Below are 17,379 nucleotides of genomic sequence, written 5' to 3' on the forward strand. Positions count from 1 at the left end.
AGTTAAAACAACCAATAAAGCCGTCAGTCCGACCGATTTTAAGCCATTCCCACTGCCTACTTTCCTGACATGCTAAGATTTGTTTTCAGTTTTATATATTGTGAGGGTTTCAAGTCAATGCTGACTGAAGTCATACAGCAGAAGTTTAATGATCCAACTCGTCTTTGGTTACACACAATCTGCTGAGGGAAAATGCGAGAGCAAATCATAAAAATAAATAAATAAATTAACTCTTGGCATGTCATAAGTTAGACCGTTTGTTTATCTACATCTATCATGAGTAAAATTCAATTAGATCAATGAAGCGTTGTTTGTGCAACCAGATGGCAAATCAAATGATCAGTGGAGAGAAACGTCATTTATACCAAGGCAAAGGCTCAATGTTCGTCTTTAATAATGAAAAGCTGAAATATATATGTATATATATATATAGGAGGGGAAACTGCAGACCCACACTGAGGATACTGTCAGGAAGTAGAAGAAGAGCTTTGAGGATCTTTTGAATCAACTCAGCATCTTCCTCCTCCGTGGAAGAGGCGGAGCTGGAGAAACTCAAGACTGTCATGGTGGTCCCAGTTTTTAAGAAAATGAAATGAAAACCGTTTTCACGCTATGAGGGATCATATTTCTCAACTTCCTTGGGGAAGTTTATTTCAGGTTGTTGAAAAGGATCCAAGAGGAATCATGTAGCTTCTGTCCTGGCCATGGAACAATGGGCCTGACCTTTACCCTTCTGGAGTTGCTGAACCAGTCGTGGCTTCGTTATCCAGTCTACGTAGTTTTGTGGATCCTGAAAATGCTAACAGGAAGGACACGGTGACAGAGATGCATGGTCAAATAATCAAGAGTTTTCTTTCTGATGTGAGTTGGAGCACTGGATAAGTTAGCAGTCAATGGCCTCCAATCCTGTTTTAATAACACATGATCTTCAAAGTTGTGGCATTGTGTATTTTCAAGGCACATTTTAAAGCCCAGTCATGTAGCTATGTTACCATTTTCTGTTCTAAAAATGCTGTCAAACATGACTCAAAGGAAGTCTGATGCCTTGAAATTGGGTCCCTGTCTCTTTAAGAAGCTCCTGCTCGTTCCGTTTACAATCCTTGGACTGAGATGAGTCTGTATTTATCATACCAAAGCATTTGATTTACAGCTGCATGTTAAGGTTTTTACTTGGTCCAAACATGCAAGTGTAGCTTGGGTTGCAGCCTCTAGCCTGTGGAGAGTAAGATGTCAATGCAAATTCAGATCATGAACTCTCACCTTTCCGCCCACCAGGGGCAGAATGTGCATCTTCCCCGCCAGACTGTCTTTCACAGAGGCCACTATTAAACACGTGCCGCACAGAATAACCTGCCGCTCTGCCCACTTGTGCAGCTGCGTCTTGCCTTTCCGGACGCTGAACACACCCTTCAACAAGGTCCGCTCCTGCTGGTCTGCATTCACTGGCCTCTCTGGAAGGAAAGAAGCCCACACAGAGGTTAATATGGGCCTACAGGCATTTAATCTAACACACAAGACCCCCTAATTCTTAGAATCAATCCAGTTTCAGAGAAACAGAAACAGCTAATTACTGGCACGTCTTCAGGCTCTACAGAGATCGGATGCTTCCAGAAAATGAAGTCATATAGAAAGTCGTGGATCAGTCATGATCAGTCTGATATCACCTGTTTATTAGACGCCGCACTGTTCCAGGAAATGGTGTTACATCACTACTTAGGATCTTTACCTTAGCATACATCAATGAAACATGATTTTGGACAGTAAAAAAATATGAAAAATGTGGGGGCAGGGGGTTTGCTACCACCGAGTGCTAGACGTATGGATAAACGAATCGGCTTTTGTCACATTTAAAGTCATTCTGTCCAGTTTATTTCTGCCAGCTTGCACAGCGGGTAACCCAGTGGCCACCGTTGCAGGAAACGTCCGACTGCAGAGCTGCCGTCTCTGCCAGCTTTCAAGAACACTCAGTTAAGAGACAAGCCAATTAAGCTCAAAGGAGAAAGAGCCCACCTCAGACTCCTGTCCTCTGTTTTTAAATTCCCCTCAAACCAACTCACGCTTCCTCCCACTCAGATGCTCTTCTAAGGGAATCTGCTTACTCCAGCACATTTTGTCCAGCTCATTCTTTTTCTCCGTGTCCCTTTCACTTTGCAAGGGCATTCTAACACAAAGAAGTGTTCCTGCTGCTATTCCTCAGCAGACAGCCGATCATGAACAAGTTAAGCGTGCCTGACAACAAACTGCTTGGCTGCAATTTTTGGGCGTTTTTTTTTCTTTGAAAATTAGAGACACGATATGTTATTTTAGTGAAATGGAGTTAAATAAAAGAGAGCAACTATAGCTTCCTTGTTGTTAGATATTTAAAAAATATATTAAATAACTTCACCCAGGCTAAATGGGTGTTCTTACTAACTAAACCAGGGTGTCTCTTCAACATGGTGTTCTGATGTAAATAAAAGAAATGCATTGTATTATTTCTCCACCTCTGTGACATATAGCCAATTTAACTCAAAACAAAAATTAACTGTAATGGGGAAAGTGTAAAAATTAAAGAGTCTAGTCAGAGGAATGCTAACAGGATAAATAAGAATCACACTATTGAACAGTCCTGAAACTAACAAGAAATCTTTGAATTATTAGCAATACTAGCCTTATCTGATTTTGTCCCTGTTTGAAATAACAATATTATGGTGAATCTATGGATTAAAAACAAATAGCCTGGGGTTGCTTGTGATATTCATATCTGGAAAATGGACTTTTTTTCTGTTTCTTTCTTAAAAGGTACAGTTTGCTTTGACTAGTGAGAAAACAATAGAGGGAAATATTTCCTCATCCACATGTTTTCTGAAATGTATCAAACTATGATACATTTCGTATTGCAGACTATTAGCCTGCAATAGGATAATACCTATTGCAGACATTATCCAGTCATATTTAATGGTGATGAGGACAACTGAAGGATCCACAGGAGTCTTCTGTGGGTGTAAATAATTTCTTCTTGTAGATATTACATCTTTTAACTTTGCACATATTTTCTATGCAAAGAACATAAAGTAAAACAAACAATAAACAATAAGGAAGTGCACAAATGTGGGGTGGAAAGAAAATTACATACTGTCTTTATGATTTTTTTTTTTTTTTTTACAAATAAAAAGTAAAAAAAAAATTGGTGCATTAGCATCTAGCCACTTTAACTTCTAAATAAAGGCGTGTTTCGTTGAGCCTCTCCTCAACGAAACACGGTGGTGGCTGCATTATGCTGTGGGAATCCTTTTGTCCAGCAGGGATGGGGAAGCTTGTCATGGAAAGAATCACCTAAAATGAAAGCTCAGACCTAAATGCAAATGGTTAAAAAATAATGTTCACAGTTACTTTCCGTCCGTTCTGAATGAGCTTGAGCCGTTTTATAAGCAAGAATCAGCAAAACTTTATGTCTCTGGAAAGCTGGAACCAAATCGATTGCAGCTATACGGGAGCATTGAAAGGCGGTGCTACAGAGTATCAACTTAAAAAGGTTCAATACAAATGCAATCCATACTTTTGACATTTTTATTTGGGGGGGGGGATGAGTGCATATATAACTTCCTGTTAATTTACCATCATTCCAACTGTGATTGGATCTGAAAACATTACAGTAAAAAATACTTTTGCAAGTAAATAAAGCATCTGTGCACTACAACTACCTGTGTGAAAACCAGAGTCCCATTTACGCAACACCAACGCAAAAGCCTCAGCCTTCAGGAGCCAACTTTTAAAGCAAACACACATGCGATCCCTCACTGTCGGCAGGGTTATTAGTTGCCAGGGAAACATGTTGCTCACAAAATCAAAGTCCAATCTGAGTTGGTAAATCTCCATACTGTCTCCTGCAGCCTCTCGCAGTTCTGCAGAGAGTCAGCCAAATCCATTACGTCCAGCTGATGACAAATCGTGTTGACCGTTCCCAGCAGCTCCACGGGGGCTTGGTGACACGGTCAGAGCGTGTTGTGTAACACAGTTTCCCCAAGATGCCGTGCTGCTTCCACTAAGCTAATGATCAACTGGGGTCAGACGTCGTTTAAGTGGAGGCTGTTAAAAACCCAGGGACGGGGGAGGCGAGAAACCGATCAGTCGAATGTGCGACTTCTTATCTCTTCACTCAAGTGTGTCTGTGGCCTTCACCGGGACATTTCTGGGACATCTCGCTTCACGTGACACGGCAGACGAGACACAAGGCCGCAGAGGGGTGAATTCTGATAACCAGAGAGAAAAAAAACAAACAAAAAAACGGGAAAACAGACGCAAAGAGAGAGGAAGTAGGTGAGGAAAGAAAGACCTGAGAGTGATGTGAAAAAGTAAACTGAGATTTGAGAACCTGAATCCGCAACTGATCCCTAAAACTAATTCTTTTTATGTGCTTTAATGTTGTATAACTTACGTTTCAAGTAGATTCCTGTTTCGGAACAAAGCAAGATGGTTCCAGTAATGAAAATATAGCATTACTAGCAAACTGCAGGATGCATCGATATGAGATAATAAACTATTTTTTTGTGCATTTTTAGAAGAACTGCTAAATAACAGTGTGGATGATTTGGAGAGCAGAGACAAATGTCGCCGTCTCTGAGTTTGCTTTTTTAATCTTGCAAAGTTTTTACCTACAACTACTTCCCACAGCTGGGATTTTGCAAACCAAAACAAAAATACTTTTTTAATGTCAGCTTGCATTTTCTCTGCCTCTTTCTGTTAAAACAACTTGGGGGGGGGAGAAGAGACATTTTGATCGTCACTGTTAAAATATTTTGATTTTAGGCTACAACTGGATCACTGCTTTAAAATATCCTGCCACTAATCATTGTTGAAACTGTAAAGGTTGAATAAAACTTTTATTATGCCACAATAAAAGCAGTAAAACTAAAGTTATGGTTTTGATGGGCCTTTAAACCCAACAAAACAAAAACTATTCTAAAATTCTTTTGTTGGACCTTTAAATCTTAAAAAAAAAAAACATTAATAAACATATACAGTGTACATAAAAAGTGCATAACTGTTAAAATGTCAGTCTGTCGCAATTAAAAAATGTCACCATAACAATAACATAATCATCCACCTTTAATGTGACATGTACATATATCCTGTACAACTCAAATGGAAAGCAAACAAATCTGGTTGCAGCAAACTAATACTATGTTAATTCATTTTCAGCATTTAGTCTTCTTTGGTAGGAGTCTATCAGCATATTTGTTCTCTCTATATTGTCCAAATCTCAGATTGTAGACATACATATTTTTCATGTTACCTCACAGACGTTCTGTCAGATTTACTTTTGAACTCTGGCTTGGGTTACACAATAAAATATTAAATATGGCCATACTTTTTTGTTGATGATGTCTAAAAACTATCCATAGCATCACATATCCACCATCATGTTTCACTGAGTACATGGTGTTTTTGGTGACTGTTATTTTTGTGCAAAAAAAAAAAAAAAACCTTCTGGAAATGAGTCCATAAAGATCAATTTTGTTTCATTTGACAGTAATAAATTCTCCAACCAGATTTGTGGAGATTTTTAGTAAGGTGTTAACATTTTCTTTGGATGAAAATCATTTTCTCTTTCAGCCATAAAATATGAGCCAGAAATTCCTGCAGTTACTTTGGCAGCTTCCCTGCACAGTCTCCATCTTGTCTGGACTGGTGTTAGAGAAATATCACCTTAGATCAGTGAAGACCGTCACACTGTGGACGCTGCACACATAATGTTGTGGAATTGTTTTACAGCCTTCTCCAGAATGATACCTTTCAAAGACGAGATCCCCTTGATCACTGTGAAGTTTCAAAACTTCACAGTTTCAAACGCTGTTTGAACCCTGAGCAGCCATTAGATGCTCTTACAGCTGCTGCACAAAAGCGTTCAGACCTGTTGAAATTCTCCCATTTCAACATTTCCTCATTTGCACCTTTAGGTAAAAGAAGCAAATGAGAAAATGTAAGAAAAACAGTATATTTTCTTTTCTCTTACACTTTCCCATTAGAAGGTTATTTTTGTTTTTAGTTAAATTGGCTACATGTGACAGAGGTGGAGAAACACTGCAATGCTTTTCTTTTATTTACATGTGTTACATCACAAAAACCTGGCATCTTAGCAGGACTGTGTAGGCCTTTTAGAGCCACTGTTAAACACCCTCACAATGAACACAAAGAAACATAAATAAGAGCCAAAAATATGAAACTGGTATGTTCGTTTTCTCCTTTAGAATCAAGTGGCAGAACAGGAATGCCTTCTTCTCTTTTATGGAGCAGTTTCACTTGGTAAGAAGGGCTTCCATAGTTTCTAAACTCATTTTTTATTCCTATATTGGATTACTTCAAGCCATTTCTCAAGCACTTAGATGAATACAATACTCTCTGTTTCCCAGAGCCTTTTTGTCTTACTCAAGATTGCATTAGCATGCAGTAGGGGGTCGGTGGAGGCGGAAACACAGTCTGATTTGTCTCAGAACAGAAAGCTCTTTTCCACAGCAAACCCTGATTCTACCCACAGCACAGATGCCTCTTGTTGGCGGGTTTCAAACACCTATATTTAAAAGATAAACAAATAGACAATTTCTGTGTAAAAAATAAAAAATAAAAAATCAAACTCCTGGCATGCCGATCTCATGAGGCACAGTTGCTTACTGCGTTTGAATACAGATGACATGAAAACAGGCCATTTGTATGGCGGCTTCTTAGCAGCAGCAGCAATAAAACGTGCCACCTGAAAGCTGGGCATCGGTACCGAATGAAAAACCGACAGCAGGTCTAAAAAGAGGGTAGGAGGAAATCCTTGGGAGAAGCGAACTTGATCGCAGAGACAGAACATTACGAGGAACAGGCAGGAAACCACAGAGAGCCTGCTCTCTGCACAGCTCTGTTGCCCAGGGCAATCCTGCGGGAGATCGGATCCAAACAGAATTTAATTTTTACCTCAACTCTTACAATCCCCTCTTGTGTTTTTTGCCACTGAAACTTACTCCTTTAAATATTAACATGAAGAAGAAGAAGAAGAAACATGGGAGTTATTAGTCACTCTGAGGACATGATTTCTGGATATTGTGATCCAACAGTTGGAACGAGAGTCACAAGCATAAACTTTTCACTGCGGCGCAGGACTTCAAAAAGCTTAACAAATCAACACCTCTCAGTTTCATAAAGCATAAAGTGATCTCACTCTGTTTTCTGATGATGCGGTTCCCTCCGATCCAACCCTGACAGAAGACCTCATGATCTCCACACAGCCGCTCTTCGTCTATGACCTCAAAGATCTGAGACATCACCAAGCCAGAGGTGGAATATGGGCCCGGGGTGGGGGAGTGGGGGGGAGCCAGCGCCAGAACCTACAACCGGCTTCATCTGATCCGCAGCTGCACGCGCTGACAAACAGGACCACCGGAACTCTGGCTGTTTTCACTATAGGAGTGTCCTCATTAAGTCAGAGCCCTGAAATGTTTACTCCTGCATTTGTTTGTTTTAATTTCATCTGTGCGCCACAGCGTAAGGGCGTGTGTGTGGGTGTGTGTGTGTCAGAGGGCCTTCCTGGATAAATAGGATATAACGGTGAAACTCCGCAGGTCACCTGCTGCTCTGAACTTTGAAGCACAACAGCTGGAGAAAATAAGGCAGAAAAATAATGTGCTCGGAAATTAAACAGAAGACATGTGTGCACCGACGCGTGTTACGGCCAGAAAGCAGATGGATGTAAGTTGTCTGGTGAAAAGAGGATGATCTGGTCTCCAAAAAGCATCGATTTTTAGAAGAAGAGCTCAACAAACATGATCTTTGCTTTACAGAGTTCTTGAAAGACAAATGCATGGTCCAGTAATCCAAATCCAAAACCCCGTTTGAACAATGAGTGACATCATCTCCTCTTAAGTTGCCATGCAAAAGTGTTCAGACCTGTTGAAATCCTCCCATTCCATCACATTGCAGCAGCGAACTTCAATGTGTTATACAGAGATTTTGTTGCTACGCCAACAAAACGCCTAACTCTGAGACAGAAGGGAAGTGATACATGGTTTACAACTTTTAGCTGTGAACTTTAAAAACTTACAAAGCCTTACTAAGCCCAGGAAAACTGTTCCCCAAAAATACAGAACTAAATCCAAAAGAGAATGTGTGGAAAAACCTAAAAGCACCGCTTACAGACACGATTCCCCCAATTTTCACAGAAAATTATCATTATTTTAAGCTGTAGCTCTGCTACATCACTGATTATGCATCACTTTGTGTTGTTGTATCATATAAAATCAATGTAAGGCCAACTAAATCTAGGTGGGTGAATACTTTTACAGGGCACTGTAACTAACCTCCACAAAGCAAACATGTTTTCAGGTAACTGTTCCCCAATTTAAATGGACAAAACAAGCTGAGATCTGGAAGACGATCTAAACTTTTACCTCAAATCAAAACCTGTTCCACTGAAAAGTCACATCTGCACAAATACAAACATCATCTCAGAGAAAATTATCCTTGCATCTTTGCACAAAATTCATAATCGGACCGTATCCTAAATAAACCTGATGTTTCACTTCTGCAGATGGACTCCCAGGGGGAAAACGTGAATAAATAAATATCCAACACAGCATAATAAACGTCTAGAATTAGACACTTTAAATTGCAGAATGAGTATGAATATATTAGTATCCCAAATTAGATTGTTTTCTGACAGATGTCCTTGGAGACGGACGAAAGTCTTCTTTATCACTAGGTGAACAGAACTTGTTCATCTTACACAGGATCTGCTGATGCTGTGAAGTTAGTCAGATGAAAGAACTATTATTTTCTGAAACAAATCCTGTACACTGTGTACAGCTATGAATGAGAGTGAGGTGTATGAGAGGACAGTAAACTACAAACTACAAACTCTACTGAAGTATTCCTTAATCCGTTCACAGACACCAGAAGGAAGTTTTTCTCTCTGCCTCAGCTGGGCATTAAGGGTCTGAATTGCATCCCATGCCTGGACCTTGAAGCGTTTTCCCATGAGATAACAAATAAAGACAGGAAGTCTCCGAGGGGCCCTGGCTTAACTTGGACCAATGTGGTTCGATAGTAGCCAAATTAGGCTAGTTCTCATGTTGGCAAGAGGGGGGGAAAAAACAGGAAGCTGCTGGACAGATGGGTGCCAAGACGGACTGGCACAGTGAACTAAATCAGTTCAAGAGAAAATGCTGAAAAAAAATCATCTTTGGGATTGATTTCATAGAAACTTTTATTCTCTATTTACTAAGGGGGATCCAGTATGGTTCCTTGGACAGTTTAGGGTAGATCTATGGGCTAAACAAAACATATTCACTACATTGTTTTTGCACAAAATCATTCTAAGATAATGAGATTTCTGCCTATTTTGAGCTCCTTTCAGAATCAGCTGTTTTAGTGCTTAATGTCACTTTAAACTCAAATAAGCTGCTGCTAACTCTACATTTACACTCGCACCTGAAAATGGCCCCAAACAGATGCGCAGTTATACAAGCGTACATCTTTGACCCTGAATCAGACCCAAAAGCAGAGGTAGAGCCTCCTGCACAACCAACAAGAATCCAGCAAGTGGTTTCTGAATAGTAAGTCAACAACAAAACACTTATCTTTTCCAGCAGCCATTGTACAGTGAATACAGCGGTAAAACCAGCTGACCAAACGTGCTGGAGCTCCACTTGGGTTGCTAGGTGATAACCAGGGCTCGGCTCGGGTTGCTAGGTAAGGAGGCTGGCTTCGGTTGGGGTTGCTAGGTAACGCCTCAGAGCCCATCACTGAGCACTGAGGCTCAATGATGAGACAACAACAGTTGATTGTTAAGTCAACTGTTGTGACTTAACAATCGAATAACATTAATTTATTGCCAAAAAAAAAAAGCTAGGTGGTTTTTAAAGTACTTATAGGCTGTTTTTAAAAGCAGTTGAGACCCAAATAGGAATACAAAAATGTTGAATTTTTAGATAATCTTGTGAAAAATCCTATGCATTCTCTGCAGTAAAAGTTGGTGATTTTCAATTATTTGATCTAATTTCATAATTTACTTAAATTAAAACACAGTTAAAGAACTAACAAATTAGAAATGTACTTGAGGGCTGAAAATAAGCTTATTTAGTTGATTTAATATGCATCAAAATAGCCCATTAATTGTATGTATAAGCCAGAAAAACTCTGCAGAAGCACAAACAATGATTAACCACCTACTGGAGCTGTGACTGATTTATAGTAGTAAAGTCAAGTAAAGTTCAAGCAAGCAACAATAGCAATATTGGAATGATTGATGGCCTCATGCCATGCGTTGGTCTGTTTCACGCTTCAATATTTCCAGCATTAAAGACAGTATTAAAAGTTTACTTCAGTGTGGCACACACATATTCACATTTTGAATGTTTTACCCGCTCCAGAATGTTTTTAGCATGTTTCAAACCAGTTTTACAAAAAAAATAAAAAAATATCACATCTTAAAGCAGGCAGTAGGAAATGAACGAAAAGTTGTCTTTCTGCCGGAGAACTCACCGCTGTAGAAACGGATCATGCAGCTGAGATCAGAGTTGGCCGCTTCGTCCTGGACTCGCACCGGGTCTGCGTAACCCATCGACGTCAGGTAGTCGTAAACCATCTGGAGGGGACGCTCGCTGGGGTCCAGCCTCCTGCAGGATCGACAGCATCCAGGTTTGGTGTGACAACAAGGACAACCAGCTTTGGAGTGAAATATATGTCTAGAGGAGGACCTGACCACAGATTTGAATAAAAACTCATAAAACGCAATGATCTTTCAGGGCTGTGGAGCCACCAACAAATGTTCAGAGAAATCTTTTGCCCTGCTGATAGTTGAGTTGCCTGGAAGAGCAACGCAACCAGAGTTGAAGAAAACTAAAAAGAAAAAAATAAATAAGAACATTGTTTAATTTATTGGTTTCAAAAGTAGAAATTCATTTTTCATCTTTCATTATTACATGATGATTTATAAATGTTTAATCTTTTTGGAATGACCCCTTTCTATTTGGTATAAATATATTTATTCCTTGTTATTCTTCAGCGATTCACAGTATTCACATCTCTAGGACATTTTGCCACACTCAGAGCACAAACTTTAGTGCAGTCAGTCCAGACTTGCAGTGACAGACAAAACTCAAAATGTGGCATTACGGTGACGTGGAAGGAAAATATACATGGTGTGAAAAAAATGGTTATGCAAAACAGCTGAACGTTCCTGTATTTAGCTCCAAGTACTCTGACCAGCTTCCCTATTTGTGCTAAAAACAAAGCATCGCTATGACCGCGGGACATCAGTGTGATGTCGCTTTTAGGTTTGAGCCACGCACAGAGCTTGACTTGAGGAAAATGACATTCGATCAGAGCTCCTACTTCCAAATGTTTGCTGTGTCTCCAAACTACAAACAGAACTTCCTGCTTCTCTCCATTCATACATAGAGAGATTTGCATTGTGCACATCAGCTTTATAGATACTGATAGCAGAGTTTCAATGGGCCTTTTGGCTTGTTCAGTGATTAATGCTCTCTTTTCTCTTCCTGTTAGGTAGACGGCCATATCGTCGCTATACGCTTCCCATTTCCAGATGATGAATTGAACAGTGCTTGGCACACTGTTTTACGACGGTTAGGGTTCCTGTTATGTCTGCATAACAGAAAGGTATGTTGGCACTTTTCCTCTAACTGCTCACCTTATCAGTGGTGAGCTCATAAAATCATAACTCTGCAATGTTTTTTTTTGTTTTTCAATATCTGACTGGATGAGCTTCAAGAGCCATCTAAGTTTATATTTACATTGAAAGGTAAAGTGATTTAAAAGGCCCCTGATATCGAACTGCATTCTCCTCCAGGGAAAAAAAAAACATTTAACACCAATGTTAGGGCTTGGGAGTCTCTTTCAGGACATTTCCAAAGGATGACTGTAGCTGGGGGGAAACTCCAGGAATACCCGCATTGTGTAGGAGGGATTACATGCCCAGTCTGTCCAGAAAAAGCAACTAATGAATCCCTGAGGAGGAGCGAGCTGCTGGGAAAACAGAGCCTTGGACCGGCTCGGTAACCCTCTTGGAACGGGATACCCACCAGGACAGGGATAGACGGTCCAAAAATGGAAAGCACGGATCGACATGACTCAACCTGTTATCTTATTAGGTTCTGGTGTAAAAGCAGAATTGCCAACAGAAAATGTCATTATAAAGGATCAAAGATTGCCTGAAAGCTGCACATTATCACCACACACTGCTAAAGGCACGGAAGAAAAGCTTCTCTTTCAAAGAAAAATAATCTACAAATTGTTTCAAAACTTTTGGGTTGAAAGTCAAATATCTTACAGGTTTAAAAGACCAATATATTCCTTTAGTGATCAAATTCGTATTTGACTAACATTTTTTGGCTCCTCAGCAAAATATTCTTTAGTTGTCACCCTGCTATAAAGACATCCACTTCTGGTATTGTCTTATAGATTGCAAAACTGCAAACTGTGACTAACTACCCTACTAAACAACAAATGGTCATAAATCTCTTTCTCTCTTTATATGAATCAACCTAGGAAAAGTCAAAATGGGGCTTTATAAAGTACAGTTGAAGCCTCATTAGTTTTAGCACCAATGATCTAAAAAAAAACACCCCAATCTTTAACATCGTTCATTTTCTCTACAAGCTAAATGTACAGAAATTAGTGGGTTGTTGTTTTGTATTTTTTTTTTTTTTTTTAAAGTGTGAAATCCCTTCATTTTATTAAAATCCATTCTGCACATATTCAGCAGGTATGCTAATAACTGCAGAGAACACTGCATAAAAATAGTTTTGTTGGTACCACACAATGACAGCCAAAACTTTCACTCACAGTCCATGAGCAAACTGAGTGAACCGTCACACTCACACAAGATAAGGCGCTGAAGCCGAGCGCTTATTTTCTACAATATCATATTCCCCACTTTGGTTTTTCCAAGAAAGAGCAAAAGAACAAATTCCTTCCTGGTCACGGATCAGTGAGCCAGACAGTCGGAGGGTCATTTGCTGTTTTGCAGAGGGCCTGCTGAGGACCTGAAGGGGGTGAACGCACCTTGAGGGTAAAATCGGTGAGGTGCTGTGGGAGTTTGGGATCAAACGGTATGTTTTGCATTCACTCAGGCTAGTTCACCGTGACATTCTGCTTAAACTATAAAAATTATGTCTGTTTAGCTAATAATTCTTCTGCATTTCCTACATCCTAATGCAAGTCAATACACTTATGGCAGCTGTGTCTCTAATGGAAGAGACGCGCTTCCTTCACAGGCTATAGCGTCTCACGTTTCACTTCCAGTTCTGCTGCGCAGCTGAGACGCGAGGCGTTTCTGATCTTCCAGAAATGTTTTTCTTTCTCTTCTACATGATTTCACATTAGGCAGCGGTTTTGGTTCTTTTGGAGCGCGTGAGGATTCTGGTTTGGAGCGGATCCACAGAAGACGTTTCTGCAGGACTGACTGCAGCTGCTCGATCTTGATGTCAGCAAAGTAATTGCTATTGTTTAATTCAGAGTTTGCAAGACGTTTCCAAGAAAAAGCCCCACTCTACATCATCAGCTTGGCTTCTTCATGCAACTTCATGTACTGCACAGAGCATTTACCTGACAAGGTCTCCATGCAGCTGAACGTAGAGTCCCTGTCCGTTTCTCTGAGCACAGAGCTCCTCCACGCTGGTGCTGGTGGAGCAGAGCACCAACTGCAGGTCTGTCTGAGGGGTGGAGGAGGCCTGTGGGCCGGAAGCAGGCGGCTGGGGGTCCACGGCGCCGCCGTAGAGACACACACAGCCTCGCTGGGTGTCCCCCTTCAGCCAGTCACGCTCTCGTGACCCGAATCTGGTTCTCCTTGTCGCGCAGCTCCGGCTCCCGTTCCTCTTCATGTTGCGCTGCGGAAACAGGGAGGTCTCTTCAGAACATGTTGCTAAAGAGTTTGAAGGAGGTTCAAAACCCAGCAACGACAAGAAACACGAGTTACCGCTCACCAACTGGACGGTTTGTTTGATTCACTTTCATAAATATAGTTTTACAGCTTTTTGAATGGAATTAAAGAGGCAGCGAATGAAAAAGAAAAGTACATATATTAATCTGTCATTGCTGTAGCAAAGAAATATTGAAAACTGAAGTTATTTTTTCCCCTCTCAATATCACTGTAAAACAGTAACAAGAGCGTCAATGTGGTGTCACTGAGTCACATGGCTGATAGGCTAATTGATCGTTTAGGAGGCAAACCTTTTTCTGTCCTACCATCACAAACAGTAAAACTTTACTTTTTTAGCTATACGTGAATCATGAGTTTTTGTTAAGTGAGATTATGCTTGAAAATATATAAAAATGTGGAAAAGCACCTCATCTGTGGGCATCAACTATTCAAACATTTCATACATTCATGTTTTATTTGGTTAAAACGAAACATTTCCCAACATGTTTTTTCTCCCCATTTTATAAACGTACTTAAAAAAAGCTGGAGTTCTCTGATGAAGCTTCTAACATAAAGAAACATTTATTTCAAGACTTAAGACACCTCTGCTGAATAAAGATGCAAACTTTTACAGTTTTGCAGTTTTCATTGCTAACTGTGTTTGCTGTAAAGAAAAGCAAAAAACATCAACCAGCTGTGAGAGTCGGTGTAAAAACACTTCCCCTGCTTTTTCTGAAGCAGCACTCTCCACAAGTTAGGACTCGCTTCAAATCTTTAGTTAGCAAAATTACCAAAAACTCCAGAACATTATATGTATGTGTGTATTTGATTGTTGTGTTTTGCTTAACACTTGTTAGGTGAGTTTCATTACAAAAAAAAAGCTAAGCTACAAACCAGTAATGTGATGCTAAGCAATATGATGCTCAGCTAATTAAACTCCAATAATTCCAGCTGCACGTGACAAGAGACACTAAATCACTTTGTCATGGTTTCTAACATACTCTTACCATCAGGCATGTTTGTGTCACTGAGATTAAGCTCAAGATATTCTAGACTTTTCTTAATACAAACTTCCAACAAACATACAATCCATGCTTTTGTCAAGGATAAAATTAATTTTTCACAACTTACAAAAGGAAAACATGTTGATGATGTTGTACGGGTGAGAACACAAACTGAGCTAATTTAGTCAATAACGTACTTAATAATGCATTGAATAACTCTCTTACAATTGAGATAAGTTCCAGATAAAAAAAGAAAAAAACCTCAGAAGCAGATTTTTTTTTTGCCAAATTAAAGCAACTCCACTCCCAAAATTGTCCCAGCAGTTCAAACAAATGCTATTTTAATGCAGTCGCATTTACATTAGAACATTGATTTCTAGCTCTGTAGCCAGGAGTCCAACACAGTTGTGAAGTTTCTCTGATTCAACACAAGGGATCCAACCGAATGAGTGAGAAGCAGAACTCAAGACCTAACAACAGGAAGAGGAGATAATGAAACCGTTTAAATCAGAACAAGGAAACGTCTTAAAGATGCAGGACAGGAACTGAGCTACCACTCCATTAAATGTTCATTTGGAGGTCTTCATGTTGCTGTGTGCTCCATTATCACAACTTTCCCATTTGAACTTCATTGTAAATAACCACAGTTTTTGTCAATAACCTTTAAATTCAAATGTGACAGAAGTTTAAAAGTTCAAAAACAGTCTTTGAGTAAATCATTATTATATATATATTTTTGAGATTGCAGCTGTTTAAGAATAGCAATCTTCTTTTGTCTTGACCAAGTAATTAGCTAATTATACATACGCATCTTGTCCAGAGTGCCCTTTCACCAATGGGAAACAAAAGCACCAAAAACATAAAAATAGAAAAGATTACCCTGATCACATCTTCTAAGACTAATGGATGCCCAGTCAGCAGCGGTTGGGCACCGTAATGACACTGCAGGAAAATATGACTATGCACTTCAGATGGTTAATAGTTAAAGTTTGTATAACTAAAGGGCCATTTCACTGTTTTTCAAGGAATCTGAAGTCTAGTTCCAGTTCAAAATCTGAAATGCTCAACCAGGTCAAACCTGTATATTATGAAAGATTGTTCTGAACAGCTTTGAGTTTTGAAACATATTCAACATATAAATATAAAGAACGCCACTTATAAAAGAGTCTCATTTTGTTCATTCTTATTTTGCTAGCCAACTATGTGGTGAAAGTCAAAATTAAAAGCAACATGGAGAGTAGTAATCCTAAATACCAACCCTATCTTGAGGTGAATGAAGATACAGACTAGAAATTCTGAATGTCTCCATTTTGCTTAAACTATAATTTATTTTCAAACATGGCTAAATTTGACATAATTACTACACAGTCTTAGAACTGAACAGACATGTCTGACATCTGACAAGAGATATCACCCTTTCACTGAAGACAGCTAACATTTGGGCTCGTTTTACTGAACATTTTAACTGGTACCTACATTTAATTAAAAAAAAAAACACACCAAGGAGGACTAACTCCCTGTAGATGCTTGCCAAACATCATTTTTAAAATCATCAGAAACCTGGGCAGGACTAGGCCTTCCTGTAACACATCTAAACACCCCAGTGTGTTTGGTAGGTCTGTTGGTATTAATTGGGTTTTGGTGCGCTCCTCCCTGAATGACAACCATCATAACAGGCGTTACATAACATTGCAAGGATGCGTTTGAAATCATGCACTTTGCCCTGCTCGGTGATCCGCTGCAGCGGGCTACGAGGCAAATCTTTCCCCGTCGCCAGCGCTCTGTCCTGCCTGATTCACCCGGGGGGGCACAAACCCTCCCACCATGACCTGCCTTCAGCACTCGGATCCCGGTTGCAGAGTGAGCTCCGGGACCGCTGCGGCTGCCGCGACCCGCAGTCCGGCTCAGCCCCGCCTGATGGACCACCGTGTCCGGCTGCCTGTCAATACAAGCCCCGTTGTCTCCGGCATCGCCTCCCTTCTTGATGTCGGCTCGGATGTTGATCGCAGGGACCGCTGTGCTGTTATCCTCCTCCTCCATCGCCATGTATGTCCCCCGCCCCCCTGTTAGCAGCCTCAAAAGGCAGGAGCGTCCCCGGAACACGGCTGGTAAATTCCCACAGGGAGAGGAAAATTCATCCTGTGTCGGCGCTGCGACGCCATATCCCGACTAATCTGACCGCTGTCACACAGGCCTGCCCGCCTGCCGGGGAGCTGATCAATAAACATTACAGGGGCGGGTTCAGGCTTTCCTTTAACTCTCACTGGTCCTGTCAGAGGGGAGAGGCTTCAAGTGAATAATAATGAGTTTTATCACTCAAAAAAAAAAAAGAAAGGTTCAAGTGGAGGTACAGTTTAAGTTCTGACTGTATTTAGGCAACAATTAACTTAAATGTAAAACATTATTGTAAAGCAGAGGACGCCAACTTCCTATTATGTGTAAAAACCAATAGTGAACTTCTTTGGGACTCAGGTTACA

General features: G+C 40.3%; 1 protein-coding gene across 1 annotated transcript in view; it reads right to left on the minus strand.

Annotated features, from left to right (window-relative positions):
- The window catches only part of phlpp2 (PH domain and leucine rich repeat protein phosphatase 2), a 35,764-nt gene extending 18,636 nt beyond the window's left edge, over positions 1-17,128 (minus strand). The window contains exons 1-4 of the mRNA XM_016680892.1: positions 16,735-17,128; positions 13,585-13,865; positions 10,501-10,634; positions 1,261-1,451 (exon numbers count right to left, since the gene is read on the minus strand). Of these exons, the coding sequence (XP_016536378.1) occupies positions 1,261-1,451; positions 10,501-10,634; positions 13,585-13,865; positions 16,735-16,947 (819 nt within the window). The 5' untranslated portion in view covers positions 16,948-17,128. The remainder of the gene's footprint in view (positions 1-1,260; positions 1,452-10,500; positions 10,635-13,584; positions 13,866-16,734) is intronic.
- Positions 17,129-17,379: the final 251 nt, after the last annotated feature.

The sequence above is a fragment of the Poecilia formosa genome, unplaced genomic scaffold (assembly GCF_000485575.1).
Source record: "Poecilia formosa unplaced genomic scaffold, Poecilia_formosa-5.1.2 Scaffold261, whole genome shotgun sequence".
Lineage (NCBI taxonomy): Eukaryota > Metazoa > Chordata > Actinopteri > Cyprinodontiformes > Poeciliidae > Poecilia > Poecilia formosa.